The sequence below is a fragment of the Salvia splendens genome, chromosome 8, assembly GCF_004379255.2.
Source record: "Salvia splendens isolate huo1 chromosome 8, SspV2, whole genome shotgun sequence".
NCBI lineage: Eukaryota > Viridiplantae > Streptophyta > Magnoliopsida > Lamiales > Lamiaceae > Salvia > Salvia splendens.
Genome location: NC_056039.1, coordinates 3,269,709 through 3,285,107, shown reverse-complemented (window position 1 = coordinate 3,285,107; position 15,399 = coordinate 3,269,709). Strand labels below are relative to the sequence as shown.

The 15,399-nt window shown below is 39.3% G+C and overlaps 2 protein-coding genes across 2 annotated transcripts; one reads left to right on the top strand and one right to left on the bottom strand.

Annotated features, from left to right (window-relative positions):
- The first annotated feature begins 2,553 nt into the window (after nucleotides 1–2,553).
- Nucleotides 2,554–5,981, top strand: LOC121744448 (phospho-2-dehydro-3-deoxyheptonate aldolase 2, chloroplastic-like). The gene is made up of 5 exons (XM_042137987.1): nucleotides 2,554–3,123; nucleotides 3,725–4,002; nucleotides 4,104–4,380; nucleotides 4,535–4,780; nucleotides 5,366–5,981. The coding sequence occupies exons 1-5, from the start codon at nucleotides 2,620–2,622 to the stop codon at nucleotides 5,627–5,629; spliced, it is 1,569 nt and encodes a 522-aa protein (XP_041993921.1). The 5' UTR covers nucleotides 2,554–2,619; the 3' UTR covers nucleotides 5,630–5,981.
- Nucleotides 5,982–8,501: 2,520 nt separating this feature from the next.
- LOC121744449 (protein EXORDIUM-like 2) lies at nucleotides 8,502–9,640 on the bottom strand. The gene has a single exon (XM_042137989.1). It carries the CDS (start codon nucleotides 9,587–9,589, stop codon nucleotides 8,696–8,698), a length of 894 nt encoding a protein of 297 aa, XP_041993923.1. The 5' UTR covers nucleotides 9,590–9,640; the 3' UTR covers nucleotides 8,502–8,695.
- Between the last annotated feature and the right edge of the window lie 5,759 nt (nucleotides 9,641–15,399).

The window sequence follows — 15,399 nt, the reverse complement described above, 5'->3', positions numbered from 1 at the left end:
ATAAGAGCATCCATATCCGTGCTTTTGCCAACAAGCACAGATGTGAGCCCGAACCCACTTTTACTCTCTGTTTTTAGACAATAGCACAACACTCACATCCGTACTCTTCCACAAAGACAGGCTCAAGGGTCCCACCATTCAATTATTCAATTTAAATAAAAATATTTTCACAGTATTAAAATTCATTAAAAATAACCGAAAAAAATATTACAAATTACAAAAAAATTAAAAAATTACATAATTAGAATCCTAAAAATAAAAATTACCTAATTAAAATTCTAAAATTTAAAAAGTAAATAATTAAAATCCTAAAAATTAAAAATTACATAATTAAATTCATAAAATCTAAAAAACTCACTACTCGTGGCCGAATTTCGCCCAAATGTGTTTGATTATGTCTTCTTGTAGCTCAACGTGGGTTCGGGTATCGCGCACTGTGTGCCTTATTTCGATCCTTTCACCCACTGTCGTATGCACACCTCGGCGTGGGGGAGACCTCGCGGTTCAGTTTTCGGCTTCATCCTCGTCGTAAAAGCTAGCCGCCCTCGGTCCTTCGTCGGCTATAATCATGTTATGCAAGATAATACACGTGTTTATGATGTCGGCGATATTTTTCACGTACCACAGCCGAGACGGAGCCTTCACAATGTTGAATCGGGCTTGAAGGACCCCAAAAACTCTTTCGACGTCTTTCCGAGCGGACTCTTGACGCTGCGCAAAAAGAACCCGTCTCGGGTCTTGCGGGTTGCTGAGCGTCTTCACGAAAGTCGACCACCTTGTGTAGATACCATCGGCGAGATAGTAACCCATGTGGTATCCATTTCCGTTGACGGTGAAGTCGACCGTCGGTGCTACACCATTCAACACATCATTGAAGAGTGGTGAAGAATAGAGCACGTTTAAGTCATCGTTGGATCCAGCAACACCGAAATATGCATGCCAAATCCATAGGCGGTAGTCGGCGACCGCTTCAAGGATAAGTGTTGGGTTGCCGCCTTTGTGGCCGCTTAAGTGTTGCCCCCTCCAAGCAGTCGGGCAATTCTTCCACCTCCAATGCACGCACTCAATGCTGCCAAGCATACCGGGAAACCATGGACTGTTTCGTGAAGACGAAGCAACCGTTGGCAATCATCGGTGGTGGGTGCCCGAAGGAATTCATCCCCGAAAGCTGAACAAACGCCCTCGCAAAAAATTTTAAGGCAAAGGATTCCAGTGGACTCACCGACATGCAAATACTCGTCGAAGATGTCAGCCGTTTGCCCAGTAGCAAGTTGTCTGATGGCACACGTACACTTCTGCAACGCCGATAGACTTTGCCGACCGGCTGCGTCTGTACTTGTTTGAAAGTATTCAACACGGGCGGACAATGTGTTGACAATACGCATAAACAAGCGTTTTGACATGCGAAAACGGCGTTGAAAGTAATCTTCCGGAAACCACGGCTGGTCGAAAAAATAGTCGGCAACGAGCCTTTCGTTGCGTCCCTCCCGGTCACGATGGATGTAGATCTAGTTGGTTGAGGAGGAGGGGAGGGGGTATTCACTGTGTCATAGGCTTCATAGGCGGCACGATGTTGTTCATAGTATCTTGTTCTTCGCGCTCCGCTTCTGCAATGAGATGGGTGAAATCCGTTTGAGGGTTTGAGTGAGAGATGAAGGTGTAGATAAGTTGTATGAAAAAATATGAATGAGAGATGATTTGATATGAAAAATGGATGATGAATGTGTGTATTTATAAATGATTTTGGGGATAAAAAAATACAGAAAACGGTCAAAAACCGGCCATTTTTTGGGACTGTGAATTTTTTAGTATTTTTTATTTTTTGATATTATTTTCGATTTAAAAAAAATGAATTTCTAACGGAAATGCCATGGCCAATTAGAACGCATCGCGCCAGGGCAAGAGCGCAGCGGCGGACAGCGGTGCCGTTCCGTTGGCACGAACGGACGGACAATATTGTGCTCTCCGCTATGGATGCTCTAAATATACTGGATATGTGGTAGTATTCTACTTTTATGCTTAAGTCAAATTAGGTTTCATTCCACATTAAAAATCACAAAAGATAAAAATTTTACAATTATCTCATTCTTCTAATTTTTAGTGAATTACTCCCTTCGTCCCCTAATAGAAGTCGCTCTTTGACCGGGCACGAGTTTTAAGAAATGTAGAGAAAAGTTGGTTGAAAAAGTTAGTGGAATGTGGGACCCACATTTTTATATTGGTTTTATAATAAAATGTGAGTGGAGTGAGTTAGTGGAATGTGGGGCCTACTACCATTTATGGTAAAAATGAAGAGTGACTCTTAATGGGGGACGACCCAAAATGGAAATTAGCGACTCTTATTCGGGGACGGAGGGAGTATATGTTAACGTGACAACCGATTTAAAACTGATAAAACGTCGCTGGATAAAACATCTAATTAAGTTCAAAATAATGATCCACATATTTTAAACATTAAATGTTAGTAATAAATAACTTACTTAAAAAGAAAAAGTTGATAATTAAAAAAATCCATTTTTTATGATTTATTTTTATTTGGCACAATTTAGACCATCATCCCTTCACTCTCCCCTCATCAACCCCACCTAATTTTCCATCTCTCTCTCTCAGAGAGAAAACATGCAAGCAAAAGCAATGGCTCTGACACACGCCGCCGCCGCCGCACCGGGGCTGCCGAATTCCTTCCTCCGCCCGAGCCCCAGCCTCAAACACCCATCTCCCACCAAACCCTCCTCTCTCACCGAACCCAGATCAAGAACCATCTCCGCCGTCCTATCCTCCAAGACGCCGCCGCCCGCCGCCGCACCGCCTTCGAAAATCTGGAGTCTTGACAGCTGGAAATCCAAGAAGGCCCAGCAAATCCCGGAATACCCGGATAAAACCTCCCTCGATTCAGTCCTCAAGACCCTCGAATCCTTCCCTCCGATCGTTTTCGCCGGAGAGGCCCGCAGCCTCGAGGAGCGGTTGGGGCAGGCGGCGCTCGGCAACGCCTTCCTTTTGCAGGGCGGCGATTGTGCTGAGAGTTTTAAGGAATTTAGTGCTAATAATATTAGGGATACATTTAGAGTGCTGCTGCAGATGGGTGTGGTGCTTATGTTTGGTGGTCAGATGCCTATTATTAAGGTATTTCAGTTTCCCCCTTTTTTCTGGAATTTTTAAGTATTGTTATTTTACAATTTAAATTGAAAATTGTGAATGGATGTTCCACTCTGTGTTTCTCCAGAACCCTAGTTAAATACGAGTAAACATTAGTATTAGTTTGTGATTCTTGTTGCAATGGGTTCTTTTGAAATGCAGCCAGTGATAACTGATATGGCATTTGTATAATACGGAGTATCTTTTTTGGGCATAGATTGATGATGAAAAAGTAATCTTTTAGTTGATGTTTGAATTGGTTTTAGCTGATAAGATGAAAATCATAATCGAATTAATTACTCATGTTTCCTCTATTGATTACGGATGTGCTTGTGAGTAGCAAAACTAATTTATGAAACAAAATCAGTGTGTTATCTCCTTCTTCTGAAGTTGTAAGAACAAGGAGAATGTTTACACCCATATGCTCGTTACTCGATAATTATACCAACTTCAATGTCCTTGGTTGGTTGTTATCTAAATACTGTAGTATCTATTTGCTTATCCATGAGTTGGCTCTGTCTATGATTTGTTTGCCATCATGATATGGAGATTTAGCGAATGAATTTGATATGTTGGAATTCCTCTGCAGGTCGGAAGAATGGCAGGGCAATTTGCTAAGCCAAGATCTGATCCATTTGAGGATAAGGATGGTGTGAAGCTTCCAAGTTACCGTGGTGATAATGTCAACGGTGATGCTTTTACTGAGAAATCGCGAATTCCAGATCCCGAGAGAATGATAAAAGCTTACACCCAATCTGTGGCGACACTCAACCTGCTCAGAGCATTCGCAACTGGAGGGTATGCTGCCATGCAGAGAGTCACCCAGTGGAACCTTGATTTCACCGAACACAGCGAGCAGGGTGATAGGTATTCAATCTACTAGTTTCCTTTATTCTGGACTTTTTCACTCTGCTGGTTTGGTCTTGTTTTCTCGAGTATGACAGTTTCATTATTGCTATTTTTAAAAGGTATCGTGAGCTGGCTAATCGGGTCGATGAGGCTCTTGGTTTCATGGCATCCTGTGGTCTTACTGCTGACCACGCTCTGATGACAACTACGGAGTTTTGGACATCACATGAGTGCTTGCTTTTACCTTACGAACAAGCACTTACAAGAGAGGACTCGACATCCGGTCTGTATTACGACTGCTCTGCCCACATGATTTGGGTCGGGGAAAGAACAAGGCAGTTAGATGGTGCCCATGTCGAGTTCTTAAGAGGAGTTGCCAATCCTCTTGGAATCAAGGTGTGCAACATTTGCTCAATCTGTCAAATAAACAATGAATTAGCTTGTAGTATTGTTTTTTATCAATCCATCCTCACACGCAAAGTAAATGTCGCCTCAGTATTCCTCTGAAATTTTGTTGATCATCATCTCATTTATTTGGTTTGTGGTGCAGGTTAGTGATAAGATGGATCCTAATGAACTAGTGAAACTCATTGATATCCTGAATCCTGACAATAAACCTGGAAGAATCACGGTGATTGCTAGAATGGGGGCTGAGAACATGAGAGTGAAACTCCCGTATCTGATTAGGGCTGTTCGCAGAGCAAGTCAAATTGTCACTTGGGTCAGCGACCCTATGCATGGAAACACAATCAAAGCTCCTTGTGGACTCAAGACCCGCTCCTTCGATGCTATCAGGGTACACTCACTACCTTCTCTTTTTCATCCTTCTTGCATGCCCTTAGGCCTCAAGGTTGCTTCATAGAGTAAGTTGTATTGCGCTATTTTTGTAACGCCCTGAGCCTAGGCTATGAAGTAACACAACAGAATGGACTCTGCTAGGAACTAACATCTGTGTTCGCCTTCCATAAACCTAAGTTTGTAGGAGATCCATTGTATGTATATAATATATATATATATAGCCGTTTTGATTGTCTAGTTGCACATTATAGTTTTGAACTTGTATTCATATGGTACCCCCTTTCACAAATATCTAGGTGGGAAGACAAGGCTTCAATAGAAACGAGATTTTAGGAGGTTTTGTTTTGTGTTTTAAATGAAGAGAGAAAATAGAATTTTTATATTAATGCGAGTGAACTTTTTCTAAAATTGGAAATGTGACATCTTTTATGGGACAAACTAAAAAGGAAAGTGTAACATCTATTATGGGACGGAGGGAGTATAAGAAATAGTCTGTCATTGATATCGTGGAACTATGTTCTGAAGTTCTTTACAGTTTATACTTGATATGTTGAACTGATTGAGAGGGGGGGATTGTTGGCAGGGTGAGGTGAGAGCATTCTTCGACGTACATGATCAAGAAGGAAGCCATCCAGGAGGTGTGCATTTGGAGATGACTGGACAAAATGTTACAGAGTGTGTTGGAGGGTCTCGAACGATCACCTACAATGATTTAAGCTCACGCTATCACACCCACTGTGACCCGAGGCTCAATGCTTCCCAGTCACTTGAGCTTGCCTTCATCATCGCAGAGCGACTTAGAAAGAGACGAATCGGATCTCAGCGCTTTCCATCTCTCAGGGTGTAAGAAGCTCCATATCTCTCAGGGTTGTTTGAGTTATGGCATTTTGGTTGTGTGAATTCTTGAAATGTTAATATTGCTCAAAAGTTGTGTTACTCTGCAACTATGGTGTTTTTATAGTCATTACGTCATGTTTATTGCGAATTGTTCATATATGTATATGTTCTCGTGGTTAAGAGTTTGCTTCTATGCGTTTGTGTAGCAAGAATGTAACAGATATTTCAGACAAACACTCAAGAGGGTGTTCATTGTTGTAGAAATAATCGTCTCTGTTTCTGGTAAAAAACTGTCTGAATCCATATTTTGTTATATTCATATACGACGTTTATTTAAACGAAAGTGTTGTTATACAGTGTAATTACCTATTACCCCTTGTTGGGTGATTGTTTCTTTGTCTTCTGTTCTCACTGTGTGATTGCGAAGCTCTTAGCGGTTCAGCCTTCTTGGCTGTTTGACCACGAATATTAGCGGTTGCTACAACTTTGGAGACTGAGAAGCTGAAGGAGCTTGTGAGAAGTTTTATGTGTGAGTTTTGAGATCGGTTATCGTTTGAGAGAGAGTACTTCTTTGTGAAGTTCTATGTGTTAATCGGTTCGAGCCCAAATCTAGGCGCTTTCGAGTGTCTCGTCCTCATTATCTTTCGCCTGCAATCTTCTGTCTAAGTGAAAGATCTGTGGCTGTAGAATGATTTTTCTAGTTATCAACTTTTTTTCGTCATATTTTGATCTGTGGCGAGGGTTGATCTCCTCACATTTTATTTGTTGATCTAATCCTTGCAAGCGACAAAAATGTCTCATTCGTGATCTACATATATGACTAAGTCACAAAGATTGTTAAATGACTACACCATTTGGGGTTATAAATTGCGATGATGAATTTATTAGCAATCAACATCCACTTCCAGCCAGCAATTGCATGCATATAATAAACCAACTTGATGAGTCGACCTTTGAGCTTTGCTTAGATTCGATGTTCTGTTTCGCTGTCTGAACGTGTAAGATGATGATGCAGTTAGTGGACTCAAATTTAGTTCTAAATAAATATAAAATGAATTTATATAGTAGTACGTTGTTTGTACGAGGATGATAAAATTAGTGGACTCAAATTAGTTAATTAAAGTCTCAAATTTAAAAAGCATGTGGGATTCTCGTGACAAATTAAATCAAGTTGCATGCAGAAAGGATAAGAATATGAAGTAGTAATTTAGCTATAAGTCCCATGTTTTAAAAAATACAATAGCTCATGCTTCTCTGGATTGTTACTTTTATCACATATGCCAATGCCATTATGCTACTACAAAACAAACACAAATAGCGATCTTAGCTTAACCGAGTGGATTAATTATTGATTCACTTTACATTATTTTTACAATCAAGTGGATTGATTCCCTTCTGCATAGCAATTAGCATTAACAATGAGATAGTAATCTTTACATAAATATATCTTTAATTTATTTAATTTATTCATATGATATTGATTCTATACTTGAAGTGATATTATTAATCTCGACCACTTTCACCAATTGAAAATGGATTTTTTATTGACGGAATTAAAATACTCTCTCCCTTCTTTCATAGTTGAAAAACTTATTTTCAACACGGAGATTATAAAATGAATGTTTAAGTGTGTTCCGGTAGGTAATAAAGTAAGAGAAAGACAAAAAGTAGAGATAATAAAGTTATAAAAGTGAATAAAGTAAAAAGAATATAAAGAATAAAGTAGGAAATAAAAGTGATTTAATTATTAACATATATGGAAATGATTCAACTATTAAGGAACTTCCCGAAATGACAAAATGACTCTGCTTGAAAGAACGGAGCCGGAGTGAGTATAACTTTATATAACATTTATAGTTTTTCATAAAAACAATGTGAGATTGAAGATTTTAATTTCATGTGAATTTTGAAAGACCACCACAGAATTTTGAGTATTATCTCATTTAGAACTTGAGAAATCGCCTTTTATTTGTGTGAATAATTTTATCTACAACTTGGGACTATGACCAACTAGCGAAAATTATTGCTTTCCTAAGGCAACATATTTGACTTTCCGAAAAACTAATCGTAATAAATTTTAATTGTGGTGTGATAATGATATAAAAGTAATTATTTTTAATATTGTTATGATTTTTATTGTAAAAATATAAAATTAAGATGATGACCATATCATCACGATCTAACATTAGGGAATCCTCAGTGTGAATAAATTACGAAAGTTCGAGTTTAAATTTGCAATATCACAACAAAAAAGAACCGACAACAAAAACACATTTTGCTTCATTTTTTAGCTATACAAACCAAAAAGGGTTATTTTTAGTAAGGTTATCCGGCAATATTACAAATTTCTATAAATGGATATGCATAAATTATGTTTCAGCCTTGGATCCATGCATGTACTCTTCACAAAGGCAGATAAGTTTAGAAAATTTAGATTATCAACTTATTTCAGGACCAATTCTTAGATTGAGATCGAATACTATATTTATACATTTCGCAAAAAATCTGCTGTTTTCATTTTTGTTTGTTCACTAAAATTAATTTATTCCTATTAAGATAGTAATCTATATTTTACTACAAATATTTCAATTAACTCTTTTATCTACATTTCTTTATTTATTAATTTAAATTAAAATAAATATCGTTCTATATATATAGACTATGTAAATTAATGGAGTAACTAAATTGAATAATGATTTTATAATGCAAATATTTCTTATTCGTCCTTTAACAATCAAACACAATAATTAGAAGTCGATAAGATCGAATCTCAGCTATGCGGCTTTACTCCCCACCCTAGATTAATTTATCGATATTCAATTAAGTTAATAAACCACAAAACCCCAAAAATACATTCCAAAGCAAAAGAGCACTCATCTAAATCATCTGAATTTAACACATTACTTTTCAAATTATTATAGTATTTCCCTATTGCAAATCCCCACACATTTATCACATGACACAAAAAAAAGAGATATACAAACAAGTAAAAAAACCAACCCAACCCAACACAAGCGCCGCATATTTACACACGTACACTTGCCCGCACCGGATCCCACCCACCAACCCAATAAAATCACACAAGGGTCGCACACTGCGACGTCTTCGGGTCCCACATCGCCGGCAGCAGATACTTCCTCCCGTTCACCCCCTGCGCATTATAGCTCGCGCCCGTGCTCTTATCCAATAATACGCTCCCCGGATACCCCGGATACGCACCCGACCCGAACACTCCCGTGCACGCGCTCACCGCCTCGAGAGGCGCCGCCGCCGATCCCTGAAAATAGCCGTTGTTGAACGGATTCGTCACCGTTCCGGCGAGCACCGTCGCGAGATTGATCACCATGCCGTCGACGCCGACGTCACCGTTCGGCGCGACGAGCGGAGGCGCCTGTGGGCCGTACGCCGGCTGGTGGAACGGCCACGCGCAGTAGCCCGGGCAGAACGCGACGGAGTTCCCCACCCACGCATAGGCGAAGCGCGCCGCGCCGAGCGTGGCGCCGTGGCTGCCGCAGCGGCTGCGGCAGAAGCCGTCAACGGAGACGTCCGCCGCGGTAAGCACGACGTTGACCGTGCGCGGCGCGTGGCCGCCCTTCGCGGCGAGGTAGACGAGGTTCGAGTTTTTTAGGGCTTTTCCGAGGGAGTAGGCCTCGTCGAGGAACTGCTTTCCGACGACCAGAGTCGACGCGCCGCTGCTGTACTTCTCCGTCGTCTTCCACCAGGAGGCGACGGAGGGCTTCGCCGGGGTGGCGGAGTTGAGGGATTGGATGAAATCGACGACGATTGAGCGCTGAGCAGGGGTGAATTTGCCGTACCAGATGAGGTTGACGGTGACGGAGCCTTTGAGGAGGGCGCCGTTGTGGTATTTGAGAATCAGCGGTTGTTGCTTCACCAGCGCCGCCGTGGAGAGGGTGGCAAAGAGGAGGAAGAGTGGAAGAGAGACAGTGGCAAAATGGTAATTTGAGGCCATGTTTTGGTAATTGGAATTGGATTGAGATAAAATTTGGTTTGATAATTGGAGTGCGAGTTTCAGCGATATTTATATGAGATGGGAAAGAGGGAGACAGCTGTGAGGGAGGGAGTGTCAACATCAGCTTACGCCACGTGTGGAGATGCAATTGGCGTGGGGTCCACCTTTGCCAGGCTGTTACATTCCAACGCCTGACGTGGATTTTTTTTTGAATTTTACAACTAAATGTCCATGTAAATCAGTTAGAAAGTTGGTGATATCTTTGAAACGGAATTTTACTTGTTAAAATTGAATGAAGTTTATTACTCTAATTAACTCTATAATATTTGATAATAGTACATGTGAAGCAACTCTTCTTGAAGCCGTGTTTGTTGTTGTTCCGTTTTAAAATATTTAATTTTTCAGTGCAATAGATAATTAAATGATCTATATCAAAATTAATTAATATCTACATCTATCTACATAACTTTAATAACTTCACACGGCTATGCTATATAAATATTTCATTAAATATGAGGTGTATGAAAAGAAATAGTGAGGACGATGCAGCTGACGTTGACTTGCGACTATGTATATGTTCGCCGGATTTGACCAAAATACGCAATGCTCTACTCTTAATTAATGGACTAATTAATATCATTAGTTAAACCTCTGATTATTATTTCTGGAGGTACAAAACAAATAATCATGCCTTCGGAGTTTAGTTTCAATTATCATGATCAATGGCATAAACTACACCAAAAGTCAATTATTTCAATGACAATTGACAATCCTACACTATATAAAAAAATTTGAATTTTATTATAATTCTCGCGATTTAACATATTTTTTCACAAACCATATACTTAAAATTTGTGAGAATTTTAATGAATTCTCAACGTTCGTAGAAAAAATTGTATGAGAATATATAATATGATTGTGTTAATAATTTACCAAAATTAGAATTACAGGGGAGTATAGTTTTACCCCTTTAAGGCTTTGTCTGTGTATATATAATTTGTTTGCACCATCTATCCATGTATATAAGGTACATAAACTAGAATTATTCTACTCCATTCATTTCCTTGATCTAATATATTATATTTAGCCTTAATTACTAATTTAAGGTGCAGTTTCATTTCAATGTTACCCTAAGCATATTTATGTATATATATTTATAAGATAAAATACTAATACTAGCATTTTGTTGAAGAAGTGAATTTGGTCAGATTTCCCACCTAAGATTCAAATAATAAATTTTTAGCTACATCTATTGATTGCAAAACCGCCCCATACTTGTAGATGGATAGACATTAGTGTTGTCAAAATTAGTGCAACAAAATTATGAGTTCTTGCTCAAAAGTAATTACCCACACCATTAATATCACATGAGACTATTTTATAGTAGTATATAGTACGGAGAAGGAGTATTATTTTAGTTTTAATTTTAATTGACAATATAATCACAAAATTAGCTTGGAACAATGCTGAGCTGTTCTTTACTTTTCTCCCTATTATGAGACAATGGTCTATGGGTTGTTGGTTTATGAGATCATCTCACATATAGTACTACTACTTGTTAAATTAAATGATTCATCCGTGAAAATAAAATAAGAGCATCCACAACCGTGCGGTTGCCAACGAGCACGGTTGTGGGCCTGACCCCACTTTTTCTGTCTGCTCTTAGGCAAGAGCACAACACCCACAGTTGTGCTCTTCCGCAAGGACGAGCACAGGGGTCCCACAATTCCATTATTCAATTAAAATAAAAACATTTCCACAAAATTAAAATACATTAAACATACCCGGAATAATATTACAAAATACATTAAAAATTAAAAATTACATAATTAAAATCTTAAAAAATAAAAATTACATAATTAAAATCCTAAAAATTAAAAATTACATAATTAAACTCCTAAAAATTAAAAATTACATAATTAAATTCATAAAATTTAAAAACCCACTACTCGTGGCCGAATTTCGCCTACATGTGTTTGATTAGGTCTTCTTGTAGCTCAACGTGGGTTCGGGTATCGCGCATTGTGTGTCTTGTTTCGATCCTCTCACCCACCGTCGCATGCACATCTCGGCGTGGGGGAGACCTCGCGCTTGAGCTTCCGGCTTCATCCTCGTCGTAAAAGCTAGCCACCCTCGGTCCTTCGTCGGCTATAATCATGTTGTGTAAGATAATACACGTGTACATGATGTCAGCGATATTTTTCACGTACCACAGTCGAGACGGGGCCTTCACAGTGTTGAATCGGGCTTGAAGGACCCCAAAGGCTCTTTCGACGTCTTTCCGCGCGGACTCTTGACGCTGCACAAAAAGAACCCGTCTCGGGTCTTGCGGGTTGCCGAGCGTCTTCACGAAAGTCGACCACCTTGGATAGATACCATCGGAGAGATAGTAACTCATGTGGTATACGTTTCCTTTGACGGTGAAGTCGATCGCCGGTGCGACACCATTCAAGACATCATTGAAGAGGGGTGAAGAATAGAGCACGTTCAAGTCGTTGTTGGATCTGGCAACACCGAAATATGCATGCCAAATCCACAGGCAGTAGTCGGCGACCGCTTCAAGGATAAGTGTTGGGCCGCTTAAGTGTTGCCCCCTCCAAGCAGTCGGGCAATTCTTCCACCTCCAATGCATGCAGACAATGCTGCCAAGCATACCGGGAAAGCCATGGACTGATTCGTGAAGACGAAGCAACCGTTGGCAATCATCGGTGGTGGGTGCCCGAAGGAATTCATCACCGAAAGCTGTACGAAGCCCTCGCAAAAATTTTTAAGATAAAGGATTCCAGTGGACTCACCGACATGCAAATACTCGTCGAATAGGTCGGCCGTTTGCCCAGTAGCGAGTTGTCGGATGGCACACGTACACTTCTGCAACGCCGAGAGACTTTGCCGACAGGCTGCATCTGGACCTGTTTGGAAGAATTCAACACGGGCGGACAATGTGTTGACAATACGTATAAACAAGCGCTTTGACATGCGAAAACGACGCCTAAAGTAATCTTCCGGAAACCGCGGCGGGTCGGCAAAATAGTCGGCAACGAGCCTTTCGTGGGCTCCCTCCCGGTCACGATGGATGTAGCGGCGAGTTGATCTAGTTGGTTGAGGAGGAGGGGCGGGGGTATTCGCTGCAACATATGCTTCATAAGCGGCACGATATTGTTCGTAGTATTCTTGTTCTTCGAGCTCCGCTTCCGCAATGAGATGGGTGAAATCCATTTGAGGGTTTGAGTGAGAGATGAAGGTGTAGATAAGTTGTATGAAAAATATGAATGAGAGATGATTTGATGTGAAAAATGGATGATGAATGTGTGTATTTATAGATGATTTTGGGGAAAAAAATAAAAAAATACAGAAAAACAGGCAAAAAAACGGCCATTTTTTTGGGATTGAGAAAATATTTTTTTTTGTTTTTTAGTATTATTTTTTATTTTTAAAAAAAAATAAAAAAAAATGATTTTCCAACGGATATGCCGTTGTCCAATCACACGCTGCCACTTACGCTGCTCGCTGGCACGGACGTGCTCGATGCATCGAGCAGCGCCGTGCCAGCGGCAAGAGCGTAGCGGCGGACAGCGGTGCCGCGCCGCTGGCACGGACGGACGAGCGCGTGCTCTCCATTGTGGATGCTCTAATGCTTTTAAGCAATACCAATAAAAGATTATAATTATTGACAGAAACTAAAACCAGATCTTATAATTTGATCAAATTTTATAAATATTAAGTTTAAACTTCTTAAAATATTAATCAACCAGACCAATCACCAACTTAATTTCTAATTGTTGGACACTTTGGAAAAGATTCAATGCTACCGACGTGAGTTGGACAATATTAATTATTCTTGTTATCTTTATTTATTTAGACAATAATGTATATATACTACACAACTATATGCTAAAATGAAATACTCCAGAAATTGCATTAAAATTATGATGCTACTATTCAATTTGCATTCATGATGGCTGCTTGCTCAGTTTGATCAAACTTCCTGATTAAATTATGCAGCCCCTACCTGCATAATTGTACCCTTCAAATTCAAAATTAATTTTGCACTGTTCAATAAAGCTAATTAAGGTTTTATGACATTTTAACAATATTATGATATGACCACAACAAATAAATAAGAGCTATTTTTAGGTTTCACGGTGATTTCTTTAGTTAAGAGCTATTTTTGAACCAATGGGATTTACTAAATATGTGTATGTGTTTCTTTCTCTTATTAACGACATAACTGACTTTAGTTAAATTTAATCCATATTGTTCTATGATTAATATCAAAGGCTTAACCGTAAGACTGGTGATCCATGTTAAAAAAAATATCAGCCACGAAAATATTAGAAATGAGCCAATCAATTCTTAAAAGGTCTTGTAAGAGAGAGGGTTATCCACACTTGTATAGATGAGCTAGGATCATACACCAAGTCGATATGAGACAAGATTTAAGAGTTTTAACACGCCACCTCACGTGTGGGCCGGAATGACACATCGGACTTCCATCACGTGGGTAGGCAAGAGAAGAGATAAAATCCATCATCGACTTGAGCCTGCTCTGATACCATATTAGAAATGAGTCACTCACTCCTTAAAAGGCCTTATAAGGGGAGGGTTATCCACACTTATATAGATGAGCTAGGATCATACACCAAGTCGATATAGGACAAGATTTAAGAGTTTTAACTCGCCCTCTCACGTGTGGGCCAGAATGAGACATCGGACTTCCATCACGTGGGTAGGCAAGAGAAGAGATAAAGAGATCAAATCCATCATCGACTTGAACCCGCTCTGATACCATATTAGAAATGGGCCACTCACCCCTTAAAAGACCTTATAAGGGAGAGAGTTATTCACTCCTATATAGATGAGCTAGGATCATACACCAAGTCGATATGAGACAAGATTTAAGAGTTTTAACACGGCCCCTCACGTGTGGGCCGGAATAAGACATCGGACTTCCATCACGTGGGTAGGCAAGAGAATAGATAAAGAGATAAAATTCATTATCGACTTGAGCCCGCTCTGATACCATATTAGAAATGAGCCACTCACCCCTTAAAAGACCTTATAAGGGGAAGGGTTATCCACTCTTATATAGATGAGCTAGGATCATATACTAAGTCGATATGAGACAAGATTTAAGAGTTTTAACATAAGCAAAATTCCCTCACACACTAAACGTAAGCCAAACAAAGAAAATTCCTAAAATACACACAAATTAAGAAACTTGAAGATTCATCCAATTTAAAAGCAAGTAGCTAGAAGTGAATCAAAAGAAGGCAAGGAAGAAAGACCAAATTTAATGTAAGTATTTAGTAAATCCCATTGGTCAAAACCAACTACTAAACAACAAAAATAAGTTCTACTTCAGTAAAGATATCAATTTCACAATACACGAAACCTCCAAACAACGCTCACATAACAGACGACACAATCTCCTGAAGCAACGTATTTGAATAATTTGAACTTCTTATAAATTTGATTGATATTAATTGCACATTGGTTACTACTAGCATTGTCCATCTTGTTATTACTCCCTTATTCTAAACCTCTTACGCTTTCTATATATGTTTAACTTTATATGAGTACATTGAGTAGTATATTAAATACTCCAAAGTTAGGGCTTATTTGAATATAAAGAATGAATTTGAAAAATATACTCTTATGCTTACCAGCCATTAAATTTTTTTTATCACACTTTTGCCCAAAAACCAGCTCCAACTTTCGGTTACAATGTCGCTTTATATTATAGGAGTATTTATATCTATGGATGTACAGTTCCACTATATATAGTGATGGAGTACGTACTAAACAAGCCA